The sequence below is a fragment of the Helobdella robusta genome, assembly GCF_000326865.2.
Source record: "Helobdella robusta unplaced genomic scaffold HELROscaffold_37, whole genome shotgun sequence".
Taxonomy (NCBI): Eukaryota; Metazoa; Annelida; class Clitellata; order Rhynchobdellida; family Glossiphoniidae; genus Helobdella; species Helobdella robusta.
The window spans coordinates 1,458,900-1,471,399 of record NW_008704785.1 but is presented as its reverse complement, the minus strand read 5'-3'; the positions used below and the strand labels follow the sequence as shown (position 1 = coordinate 1,471,399).

Below are 12,500 nucleotides of genomic sequence, written 5' to 3'. Positions count from 1 at the left end.
TAAACGAACGAACGAACGAACAAAAACCAATAACCATCTCCTTAGAATGTTCCAGATACTGTATGAGGACGACTTGCTGCCCGTAACACGATGCAATGTACAGCAGGCAGTCGTTTATCAGGTGCGAGTTTACATCACCAACAACGTATCTATCTGTAACACTGGCCTCAAATAACACTGTAAATCATAATAAAAAATAATTAATAATAATAATTATTAATAATAATCAATAATAATAATTAATAATAATAATAATTAATAATAATAATAATTAATAATAATAATTAATATAATGAAAGGACGACTGACATGAATTAGGCTTATAGAGGAGTGCAGTTAGTTGCTTCTCTGACATATAGCATAGAGCCAACATCCTGAGGAGATTTCTCGATAGATATTTTGCCGCCAAAACCGGCCCGACTTTTTCCGTCAGCCATTTTAACGTGTCGCTGGCGACATCTCGGATGTTACCAACTGGCGAAATGAAAGCCGAAGCATTTTTGCTGTCTTGGCTGCTGTTGTTTTGGTTACTGTTGTTGTTTTGGGTCTGTGGTTGTTGGTGGCTGTAGTCGTCGTTGTTTTGCGGTTGTTGTGAGTTTAGTTGGTGTTGGTTTGATAGATTTGCATTCATTTGCGGGCTATAGTTCAGAGAGTTGACGGAAAAGTTATTGCAAAAATGATTAAGAACCTCGCTATTGTCGGCTGAATGATTGCCATTTTTCGGCTGTGAAGACATTGAAAGTGGAGAAGTGGATTCGGATGATAAAGGTTTTGTAGTGGCAGGCGATAATGATGGCTGTATGTTGTAGTCGATTTTAAGCTTTATCATTTCGTCATCATCTTCATCGTCGTAGTAGTTGTTTTTGCTATTGATATTATCGATGCTACTGCTGTAGAAGTAAGTTTTGCTGTAGGCAGTGCGACTCTTAACGTAGTCGTCGTCTTTGCCCGGGGACTTTTGAGCTTCTGAAATCGAAAGAAAAAAATATTTATTTAATAATGATAATATTAACAACATAATAATGAATAATGATAACGAGAATAATGAAATGAGAAATTAAATGTTCAAAATTTACATCCAGTTGAATGTAAAAGAAAAAATGGTTTGAAAGAACGAAAGAAGAACCGGAATATGAAGGAAGGTAGCTGTTATCATCATCCTCATCAAACAGAAGCAGTTGGCGATCATTGAAATATTTCTTATCCAGCTCATCAGACAGCTTTAGATCGTCGTCATCATTCTGAAAATCGTAATTGTTCTTAGCAGCCGTATCACCAGCCACCATGTGAACTTCGTGGCTATCTGGCTGCTGCTGCTGATGGTAGTGGTTTTCGTTATCGGCTACATCCTCCTCTCTTCCACTTACCTTCTCACCTAACTTTCCGACTTTCCGTGTCGACCGATCAGAACTTTCAACTCTGACGGCAAAATCTTTAAATCCGGAAACAGCTTCGACTAGTAACGTCGCAAAATGTTTCAAGAAGACATCCAACTTGAGGACGTGGATCATCTGGCCGATAAAAACTTTGTGATAAACTTTTAAAAACCCTTCGCCTGTTTCGTCCAAGCTAAATAACTTCACCAAGAGGGGCAGTAAATGATGCAAGATATTTTTATAAGACAGACACCGACATATTGGGTGGAACAACCTCCAAGTGGCTTCAACGACCAGTAAATTATTATAATTATTATTATTATTATTATTATCACCACACGAAATATTTTGAGTGGCGGGATTCATGTAAATCTTAACATAAGGCAGGACGACACTGTCAACCAGCAAACATTTCGTAACTTGCTTCACGAGTAGATGCTTCAAAAGAAATTCACTCAGCGCTTCGACACCACTTTCGCTGAGTTTCTGAGTAGGATCGGACGTCTTTTTAGTTAGAGTTTTGATATTAAACGGAGGTGAGAAGGATAGCTGGCATGCGGACAGGCAGTCATACAATTTGGGCAAGTAGTCAGGAATGTTTAAGATTCCAGTGAAGGGAGAGAGGATGATGTCAATTGTGGGCAGTGGAAGGTCGTTGAATGATGTGACAGCAGGATACGTGAATGCAGCTCCTATCTCCAGGTCCAACTCATTCCTAACTTCGACCGCAGTGGTCGGAGTGTTCTCAGGTTGTACCAAATTGATTGTCGTTGACGATGTTATGGTAGCTGATGTTGGAGTGGCCGAGACCACTTGGTTGGTCGTCGTCGTCATATTTGGCGGTAGGTTCAACAAATATTTTATGCAGTTTCTAATGAATCTGTGAAACGAAAATTTACACGCAAGTTTTAAATAAATCTGCCTAGCTAAACAAAAATTAACTCCATCTTCAAAAACAAAACTTACAAGGGAAATTTGAAAAAGTGGCTGTTAACGTAGCTAACAGCTAACTCATATCTTTGTTGCAGAGGTGAGAGGTCAGGGGTTAGGTGAAAGTTGATGGTCATTTGAAAAAGTTCAACCAATAAGCAGCCGAGAAATTGCATGTCGCGGGTTATTACTGATAGGATGACGTCCGAGGACTCGTTTACATTTTCTTCTTTTGGAAACTAAAATTAATAAACGAATAAAGGAATGAGTGAATAAATGGGTGCATAAGCGAATGAATGAATGGATAAATAATGAATTTTTTCGTGTTTTAGATAACTAAACTTGGAAAGAACAACCTGAAGATGAGGATCGAACTTATTAGTGATGTGGAATGAGAAATCGAGAAATTCTTCCAAATCCAGCAAATTATTTATGCAGTCTCCAGTGGATGGCGAGTCATTTTTTTCTACTTTATCCGACAAGCTTCTGTTTTTAATTTGAAAATACTTCTTTAAATTTTCGTTAGCTACACGAACGGGCGAGAACAAAAAATACACTCAAGTACGACCAAACGCAGCACGAAAAGTTGCTAATTTTATAACGAATCAAATTTTAAAACGTTGAGTCGACCAAAAAATGGATGAAACCAAACCTGTTAGCTGCAATCGTCGTAGAGCAATCAACATCACGGTCATCATCAACGTCTTTACCATCATTTCCAACGAAAAAATCAAAATTCAAAGGCACATTTTCGACTTTTAAATCATCGAAATTAAAATTAACGCACGTTTTATCGGCGAGCGATTCGTTTGAAAATAATTCGGTATATTTATTTAAAATTTTTTCGTTCGAGTTAGGTAGGTTATCTTTTATTTTTGATCTTTTTTTAGGGTGCGGGAGTGAGAAAAGTTGCACGACGCCGTGATTGGAGAGAGTTTGGTGTTTATCCACAAGCTGCAGGCAGACATTCTTGCCTTCTACTGCTGCCAAGCCGGATAACTTTGTGAGGATAGGAATGAAGTTTGAAAAATATATTAGAGAAAAAACAATTTCTTGTCAACTCAACATAAAATAAAGAATCAACATCCAATCAACCAAAAAAAAAAAAACAAACGAACAGTTAAAGGCAGAAACCTTGTAACCGAACGTCAGGTCAATCCAATTATGGAGCTGTTTAGACACCTCCTCACTCTCCAGCACCATTCTATGGACCTCCAGAAATTCCTCAACATTGGAACTCCACATGGGGATTTCCAGGTCATTGAGGTCGTTGTGGCAATTGTGGAAGGTGGTCACTCCGTCTAGATAAAAAGCCGGAATGCATTCATCTGGGGTCCATTCGTAGAGGCGGGATATACTCGTGGGGTAGTGGGTGGGTTGCCAACGGGGCCTAACTATCCGGCAGAGGACGTCACTGGGAGTGGAACGAGCGATGTACACGTAGTAGGCGATGTCGGAGAGGTAGTCGGATACGTGGAATGGTGTCTGATTGGGATGGGACATAACCGATTCCGGATTTGTCGAGTCGAACGTCAGATCTAATTGCTCATCCCCTGTTTCGTTTCGTTTCGTTTCGTTTCAGGGTTAGTGAAATAACGAGTGTGAAATTAAAATTGAAGATAATTACTAACTATATATACATATATAACTATAATAACCTATAAAAATGTCGATTGAGTTTCTTTTTTTCATCACGTCAGCCAATAAAAATTAACTCAAAAATAACTAAAGACTTTAAAAAGAAATAGAATGGCAAATATCGAATGATAAACGTCTTAGGCTGTGAGGACCTTTATTGAGGCGGTACTTTGATTTAGTCAGATCTCTGTGCTTGGCTTTTGTGGACGGCTTGCCTGAGAAGTCAATGACCCATGGTAAAATCGGGTGGTGGTTTGGCTCCGACACCCTTCTACCTGCATTTTTTTTGAGGTAATTTTTCATTGGGGAATACTTTTTTAAAGTTGTGGAGTCATATTTTTTTCATTCACAAATTCTCTTTAGTATTTTAAAAATTACAAATGAGTGATTCAACAGAATCTGATCAAAATAAATGAACCAACCCATCAGACCGCTCAACATTTTGAATACAAACTGATACAAATAAGCACAGAATTGAAGACAAATGCAAGGGAACCTGCTAATTTATTGAGAGCCATTAGGTAATCGAAATTCGACAAACCACCAAACATCCAATCTCGGGTCAGTGATGGCAGAGTATACTGAGTGACTTGGAGTAGATTACTTTTATACAGTAGTGTTTGAGTATTTGCTGATGAGGAACTGTTAATAGGTGGTTTGGCGTTAATTTGGTTTTGCGGCAGTCTGTCAATGTATTCAATCAATTAGTTAGTTTATTAATTAATTAATTTATTTATTTATTTATACACCATTTATTAGAAAACAAAGTTAAACAAAATTTCATAAACAAACAAACAGACAAACACACACACACACACACACACACACAAACCAACTTGCACACAAACAAAACAAAACAAACTTGCAGTTTCGATAAAAAGCTTTAAAATCAAATTTCATAATCTTCAGCCAGAGTAAATCATCAACAGAGAAATCCCTCAGACGTACATTAGCAATGTTAAGACCCAGAGAGTGTAGAAACCGCACGCACGATAAAATTTCATAAACCACTAACATCTGGCTAGGAATTTCTGATAACTTAAGAGGACTGAATGCCAGCAGGTCACTCAATGTGTATTTGCACTGAGGTTGGAATATGTAGAAGTGGCTAACTGTCTCTGCTGTGAAAAATACTGGATATATGCATGAATGTGCCGGTGAAAAGATGGTATTAGCACTGCTTTGACAGTTATTTTTATTATTTGTGACATTATTATTATTATTATTGTTGTTGTTGCTGTTGTTGTCTTGATTTTTAGAGTAATACTTTTTAAAATGATCGTCTGAGCAATTTTTTAAAAAATCCTCACTCGGCAGTGGGAATCTGCCATAGAGTTTTAAAAGGACATCTCTTACGAGGTCATTGTGGTGCTGTGAAATTTATTTATGTTTTATTTATTTGTTTATTCGTTCATTCATTCATAATTAATTCATTTATTTATTCATTGGTCAGTTTACCTTTCATTTCAACATCCATCCTTTGGTTATACATTTTTTCAATCAGTCATTCAATCAAGAACAAAAACAAAAAAACAGATAATAAGAAAAAGGCTGGACAACCAAAAAAAATAAAACACAACAAAACAAAGAACAAAACAGAAAAAAATAGAGCAATAGCCAAACCTTAATCGTCAACTTTTTGACACAGGCAGAAGTCCCTGAGCTGCATAGCAACGCATTTTTACAAACATCCCTAGCATTCCTATTTAAACACTGCTTTTGCAGGTCAGAAATAAATGATTTTATTTTAATATAAGTGGAAATGTTTGAGCTAAAAGGCGATGACAATGGGGATGACGATCTTTCAAATGCCGTTAAACTTTCTTCTACCAAACTGTTATAATAATGTGTCCAAATTACATTAAAGAAAATTATCAAAACATTTAAAAGTGAATTTTAAAATATTTAATTTAAATTTTTTTAAATAATTTAAAAAACTACCTTTCCACCATTTTATCTTGTTTTTCGATTGAACGAATTGTAACAGGGGTAAAGCCATCTAAATGCTGATTGGCTGTTGCCTTAGCCAATAGCATGACAGCAAGACTTTTGCTCACATTCTGATAGGTTGAAGATTTTACTTGAGGAACAAAACAGTGATGTGCATGATGGTTTTGTTCTACCCAGTCTGTAGGCACCTAAAATGTTTATTAAAATATTGAATTTTTTTTTATTCTAATAAACATTTTTTATCTAGTTTTATATCCTAATTTATTAAAAATAAACAAAGATAGATTTTTAGTTGGGGTAAGTGTAAAAGGTTAATTCTTATCTATGACAAAAATGATTTCATCAATTTAGTTAGAATGAAATAATTAATATTAAAAAACATTAATTATTTAATTAATTTATATATAATGTAAATGTCACTTGTAAATTTTGTTTGGTAAATATATTAAAAAACATAGCTACCAAACATTCAATGCAGTCATTTGACAAGGATGATGAGGGACCGATGGCATATTCTTGTAAAATTCCAAAATTTTCTTGCAGATCTTTTGCAATAATATTGAAATTCATTTTTCCCTTTTTCAAATCATTTTTTTTCAAATTTTATTTTAAAAATAAAAATCTACTACTAATACACTAATAAATCTACTACTAAAGCACTAATACAGTCTAATAGTCTTGAAGAGCTCTTCTTTCTAGTTTCAAGAGAGCTTCTTCTTAAATCTACAATCCTATTATTTTATTTGAGTGTCCACCAGATAAAAAAATTAATTGAATAAATAATTAAATTAAATTCATAATAAAATATTTTAAATGCGTCCAATTATTTATTTAATAAAATTAATCATCTTAATTATCATCTTCGAAGTTTAAAAAACTAAACAACGAAAAGGGGAGTTAACAGTATCAAAATAGGACGCGTTCTTAGTTTCTGTTACAAAAATGTATGGTGAATCAAAATTATTTATCACTTCGTTAAACTTGTTCGAATACTTCCGGTCTTATTTGACATTTTAACGTTATAAATGGCTAAAATAAAACATAATGCACTCAAATTTTTATTTTGAGCCGTAGCGACGGTAATAACAGTAATAAAAGTGACCCCAAGATCATATGAAGTTTCACAAATAAAATTTTATAAAAAATAATTATTATAAATAAAAGCCCCGTGAATGATCGAACAAACGACAAATTTCACATCTAAATTGACATTTTATAATTTGCTATAGTTCAATTCCATTTTCTAGCCCACTCATATTCTTCTTAATCATCTCTCCATGTAACATCCACATCATCAGTCCGATACCTGAATAAATGAATAAATAAGTAGAATTCAAAGTTTTGAAGTTATTTTATGTAGCAAAGTCGAGCCCCATCTATGATCACAACCTTTGCGTGCAAAATGTATCTTCCCATTTCGTGATATCATTGGCTTGATACATGAGATACCCTGCCTGGGCTATCATTGCTCCGTTATCAATGCAAAACCTCTCGTCTGTTGCAAACAATTTGGCGCCTCTCTCGACCGCCATTGTTCTCATCATCTCTTGAAGACGTTCGTTGCCTAAATATGTTTTATTGGTTATATTTTACTTTTACATTTACATAAATTTACATAATTAAAAAAAAAATATTTGCGCAAAAATGAATAAATAAATAAATTAAGCATACACATACATCCCACCCCACCAACGATGAGTACTTCGTCGTTGCCTGCATGGGCCATGGCTCTTTCTGGTAGAGAAAATTTTAAAATATCTATGGTAAACAAAAGTTGCAGGCCGGCCCGTAGTTTGTAAACCCGAGAATTGCAATCAGAAAGTAAAGTAAAGTAAAGTTTATTATATATTCATTATTCATAAATTCATAAAAATTGTAAACCTGTGATCTCGACGAGCATGGCGAAAATGGTTTCTTGCAAAGAGAAACAAAGGTCTTCCTTTGTATATTCGCCAGTCTCTATTAACTTCAGCGCCTTTTTCTTTTGAAATTATTTTTAAAAACAAAATAAAAATAATGATATTAAGATGAGTATTTATATAGCGCCAAACGAACGAACCTCGATGAACGAAAGAATTCCAGAGAAGGAAACATCCATACCCTTTACAACGTAAGGCAGTTCAAGAAATTTGGTTCCTCTTTTGGGAGAAAAAATATTTATAATGAGTTTGGTCGTCGGCAAGATGGTATAATAATAATAATATAGAGAATAATTTAAAAATTTATTATACTTTTTGGCTTCTTGTTCAACATTATAGCCAGGAGATGGATCATTTGACAGCTTTCAAAAAATTATGAATAAAAATAATAAAAGAATGAGTGAATGAATGAGTGAACAAATGAACAAACGAATGAACGAACGAATGGATAAGATGAATGAATAAATAACATAATAAAACTCAACTATAACTTAACTATAATAAATCATAATCACGATAATTTTATTCATAATATAATTTATATTTTTACTTTTAAAACTCTGGCAAACCTATCCAGACAGTTGCCAATAGCGATGTCAATGGTTTCACCAAAAATTCTATATTTCTTTTCCATATATGCTATAACCTTATAGAAAGAATTAATTAAATTGACACCTTTGAGAAATCCTGAAGAAATGATTGATAAGAAAATGAATAACAACAACAACAACAATAATAATAAATAAATAAATAACAATAATAAATAATAAAAATTATAATTATAAATTATATTACTATTAATACCTGAGTGTTTCCACCACTGACATACAAGACAACGGGGTTTTTGGCGCCTGTTATCAATCTGCCCATTTCAATGTCTGGTGAAAAAAATAAAAACAATAATAAACTATATTGAATAATAATAACGAATTATAATAATAATAATTATTATTATTATAGATAACAATAAATTAAGAGACTTGTCACATGTGTAACAGTCCCTGGATTCAAATTCAAAGCTATCCCCTACTTATTAGCACGAGGCATTATTTTCGAATGTGTAAAGCGCTATACAAATAGCCCATCAACATTATCATCACAAATATATATAATAATAATTATTATTATTATCAACCAACCAACCAACCAACCAGTCAACCAACCAGCCAGCCAGTCAACCAACCAACCAGCCAGCCAGTCAACCAACCAACCAACCAACCAACTAATAAAAATCATTAATATAATTAAAATATTTATTAACTATAACAAAAAAATAATAATATCTTCCCAACGAGCTATGCAATGGTTGACAGCAAGCAATGGCTTGTCCCAGAGCTGAGCTATTGTCCGAGCCACAACTGCCACGGACACCAAGGGTGCTGCCATGCCCGGCCCTGAAAAATAAATTATAACAATTTTATTATTATAATTATATTAATGATAAAAAATAATTTTAATGGTAGTAGTAGTAGTAGTTGTGTAATGGTATAATGAGTGATAGTAGAAGTAATATCATAATTATTATCAATAGAAGTAGTGGTAAACTATGATAAATTATAATAAACTACCAAAAAATATAATTAATAATAATAATAATAATAAACACCTTTTGTATAAGCAACAGCATCGATATCGTCAGGCTTGACGCTAGCTTCGTTTAGAGATTGGTAAAGCAATTGTAGGATACAATTTCTGTGGTGTGCTGCTGTATCTCTGGGTAGGAATCCTAGTTTATATATTAAATAAAATAATATTTATTTGTTTATAAATATAGTTATAGGAATATTAGTCAAAATAAAATTCATACATCACATGCTCATCTTGTACACAAAGTCTCAAACATACCACCATCTAGACAGACATAAACATGCACTCATACAAACCTTGTCCAATAGGTGTCACGTAAGTTCTTCTGGGGTTAGATAGGACGCGCCCATCCCTGATTATACCTATTCCTATTTTATTTGCACTGCCTTCAAATCCGATGATCGTCGGCATCTTTTATTAGGAAATAAAATAAAATAATATTTAAATTATTATCTTTTTTTAATTTTTATAATTTATATCAGAAAAATCGCGATTATCAAAGGCAAGGGGAGGCCTATTTACCAGCATACAACACCTTCTTATGGGTTGAAGCAGGGATATGCAAAGAACCTCAATTTTTTCAACTTTTAATTATTTTCAGTAATATCTCCCCTTGCTCAAAACCACATAACTAGAATAATAGGACTAATCGATCAATTCGATCTATCGGACGGGTTAACGTTTCAATAAATAGATAAAAATATACAATACACATACACGCACACAAACTCACACACACATACCCACACACACACACACATATATATATATTTATATATATCTAACGCTTGTATTAAAAGAAGAATGCAAGCTTTTGAAATGCATAATGAGAACAACTATTTTTATTTCGTTGTTGTTGTTGTTTGTTGTTGTTGCTGTAATTATTATTATATTGTTGTTATTGTTGTTCGTTGATGGTTGTGATGATGATGATAATGATCGTCATCATAGTTAACAAGATTAACAGTATGACATACTTAAAATACATTGACAGAAATGACATGTATGTTTATTGTACTGCGTATATATGATGGTAGTATGTAAGTATGCGTGTATGTTTGTATGTATGTGTGTCTGTGTCTCTTTATGTGTACATGTTTTTATTCGAGATTTTAGTAAGAAAAGAAAAACACAACAGTTGCTTTTATTTGACATCATCAAAAGATGGAAAGTGACGAAAAATTGAAATTTTTTAAATGTCAATTTTTTAAGTTATGTGGTTTTGAGCAAGGGGAGACATTACTGAAAATAATTAAAAGTTGAAAAAATTGAGGTTCTTTGCATATCCCTGCTTCAACCCATAAGAAGGTGTTGTATGCTGGTAAATAGGCCTCCCCTTGATCAGAGGTATTTCATTAAACTATGGTAAATACTGCGAAACTTAACATGTCCCTGGAAGTTTACTTTTCAAATCTAAACACACCAGGCAATATAACAATTTGTACAACATTCTATGTAATATAGATATAATGTCACATATATATATATATATATATATATGTATATATATATATAATGTTAACCTACATATTGGCATAGTTGTCATTTAATGAACTATCTTAATTATATAAATAAATAGTATGATTATATGTTGTATTGTGTGCAATTGAACTGCTTATGTATATGTTAATGATTTAACTGTAACTCCAGTCAGTCATACTCATGGAAATATTTCCATGGTCATACTTCTAGTGAATTGATCAACTTTTGTATATGTGTGTTCTTATTTTTAAATTGATTATTTTATTGTATTGACGGTGGTCTTTACAAGTTTTGTTGATCTCCGCAAATCTGCTTGGTACATTCGATATCGATAAATAGATTTTCTAATTTTTATTTATTACATAAGTCTACTTTTCGATGAGGCATTTAAATTTCGTTACCAACGGAAAGATAGATAATCTTCTATTATGGCCCGAAGGGGTATCTGAGGATTTTTTGGTTTTTATTTTAATTTAAATGGAAAAAAATGAATTTTAAAAATAATAAGTTAAAACAAACGGAAAACAAGTTATCTGGATTGTACGATTTAGGCGAAACTATCGGGAAAGGTCATTATGCAGTTGTTAAAAAAGCAAAACATTGCATTTTCGGGGAGAAGGTTGCAGTGAAAGTTATTGAGAAGACAAAGCTGGATGAAGTTTCGAGGTCGCATCTCTTTCAGGAGGTTAGGTGCATGAAGTTAGTGCAACATCCGAACATCGTCAGGCTCTACGAAGTCATAGATTCTCCCACTAAATTATTTCTAGTCCTGGAGTTGGGAGATGGCGGCGATCTCTACGATTTTGTAACTAAACACGAACACGGATTAGAGGAAAGTTTGGCAAAAAAATATTTCCAACAAATTGTAGAAGCTATTAATTATTGCCACCAGCTTCACGTCGTTCACAGAGATTTAAAATTGGAAAACATGGTCCTCTTCAACCATCGCGAGGTCGTCAAATTGACGGATTTTGGGTTTAGTAACAAGTTTGTCCCCGGCAGCATGCTGGATACCTCCTGTGGGTCCTTGGCATATTCAGCTCCGGAGATTTTGTTGGGGGATAGTTATCATGCTCCTGCTGTGGGTTAGTTGTTGGGTTATTTTGTTTAATTTGTAATTGTTATTGGTAAAAAATGTTTGTATATTAATTAATTAATTAATTAACTGAGCAAATCAAATCAAAAACACTTATAAATAGAGCAATGAATCATTAGAATATTTTAATGAATGTAGGTAGACTGAAATCACTTTTATTATCTGATCATTAGTTTCTTATTATTAATATACTATAAAAAAACTGCTTAACGAAGTGTGTTCTACTCACAAATACACACACCCCTAACTAAATTAGCCCTTAAACTTTAAAATTCTACAAAAGGTTCACACCTAAATTTACTTTTATTCTTTTCACACTCCCCTGAACAGATATCTGGAGTCTGGGGGTGATTTTGTACATGTTAGTGACAGGAAAACCTCCGTTTAACGAGGCCAACGATAGTGAAACTCTCATCAAAATTATGGACGCCCAGTACGCCCAACCTATCCATTCTTCAAAAAGCTGCCAAAAGTATAAAAATGTTTCATTCTTGGTCACCATTTTTTATTTATAACATTATT

General features: G+C 33.4%; 3 protein-coding genes across 3 annotated transcripts in view; 1 reads left to right on the top strand and 2 right to left on the bottom strand.

The window, feature by feature from the left end:
- The window catches only part of HELRODRAFT_192724 (hypothetical protein), a gene marked incomplete at its 3' end in the record, with an annotated part of 12,966 nt that extends 6,232 nt beyond the window's left edge, over window positions 1–6,734 (bottom strand). The window contains exons 1-14 of the mRNA XM_009023603.1: window positions 6,581–6,734; window positions 6,357–6,528; window positions 5,886–6,082; window positions 5,568–5,778; window positions 4,807–5,315; window positions 4,441–4,628; window positions 4,097–4,219; window positions 3,441–3,859; window positions 2,959–3,305; window positions 2,663–2,792; window positions 2,343–2,545; window positions 1,127–2,256; window positions 310–966; window positions 35–177 (exon numbers count right to left, since the gene is read on the bottom strand). Coding sequence (XP_009021851.1) covers window positions 35–177; window positions 310–966; window positions 1,127–2,256; window positions 2,343–2,545; window positions 2,663–2,792; window positions 2,959–3,305; window positions 3,441–3,859; window positions 4,097–4,219; window positions 4,441–4,628; window positions 4,807–5,315; window positions 5,568–5,778; window positions 5,886–6,082; window positions 6,357–6,464 — 4,365 coding nt within the window. The 5' untranslated portion in view covers window positions 6,465–6,528; window positions 6,581–6,734. The remainder of the gene's footprint in view (window positions 1–34; window positions 178–309; window positions 967–1,126; window positions 2,257–2,342; window positions 2,546–2,662; window positions 2,793–2,958; window positions 3,306–3,440; window positions 3,860–4,096; window positions 4,220–4,440; window positions 4,629–4,806; window positions 5,316–5,567; window positions 5,779–5,885; window positions 6,083–6,356; window positions 6,529–6,580) is intronic.
- Window positions 6,735–6,935: 201 nt separating this feature from the next.
- On the bottom strand, window positions 6,936–9,951 carry HELRODRAFT_185794 (hypothetical protein). Its single transcript, XM_009023602.1, is given in 12 exon segments — window positions 6,936–6,980; window positions 6,992–7,200; window positions 7,284–7,458; window positions 7,572–7,628; window positions 7,776–7,875; window positions 7,954–8,032; window positions 8,126–8,175; window positions 8,364–8,459; window positions 8,618–8,691; window positions 9,106–9,207; window positions 9,420–9,539; window positions 9,697–9,951. The coding sequence occupies 11 exon segments, from the start codon at window positions 9,809–9,811 to the stop codon at window positions 7,158–7,160; spliced, it is 1,011 nt and encodes a 336-aa protein (XP_009021850.1). The 5' UTR covers window positions 9,812–9,951; the 3' UTR covers window positions 6,936–6,980; window positions 6,992–7,157.
- Window positions 9,952–11,369: 1,418 nt separating this feature from the next.
- HELRODRAFT_83625 (hypothetical protein) overlaps window positions 11,370–12,500 on the top strand; it is a gene marked incomplete at both ends in the record, with an annotated part of 2,929 nt that continues 1,798 nt past the window's right edge. Inside the window, one exon of the mRNA XM_009023601.1 lies at window positions 11,370–11,967. Within this exon, the coding sequence (XP_009021849.1) occupies window positions 11,370–11,967 (598 nt within the window). The remainder of the gene's footprint in view (window positions 11,968–12,500) is intronic.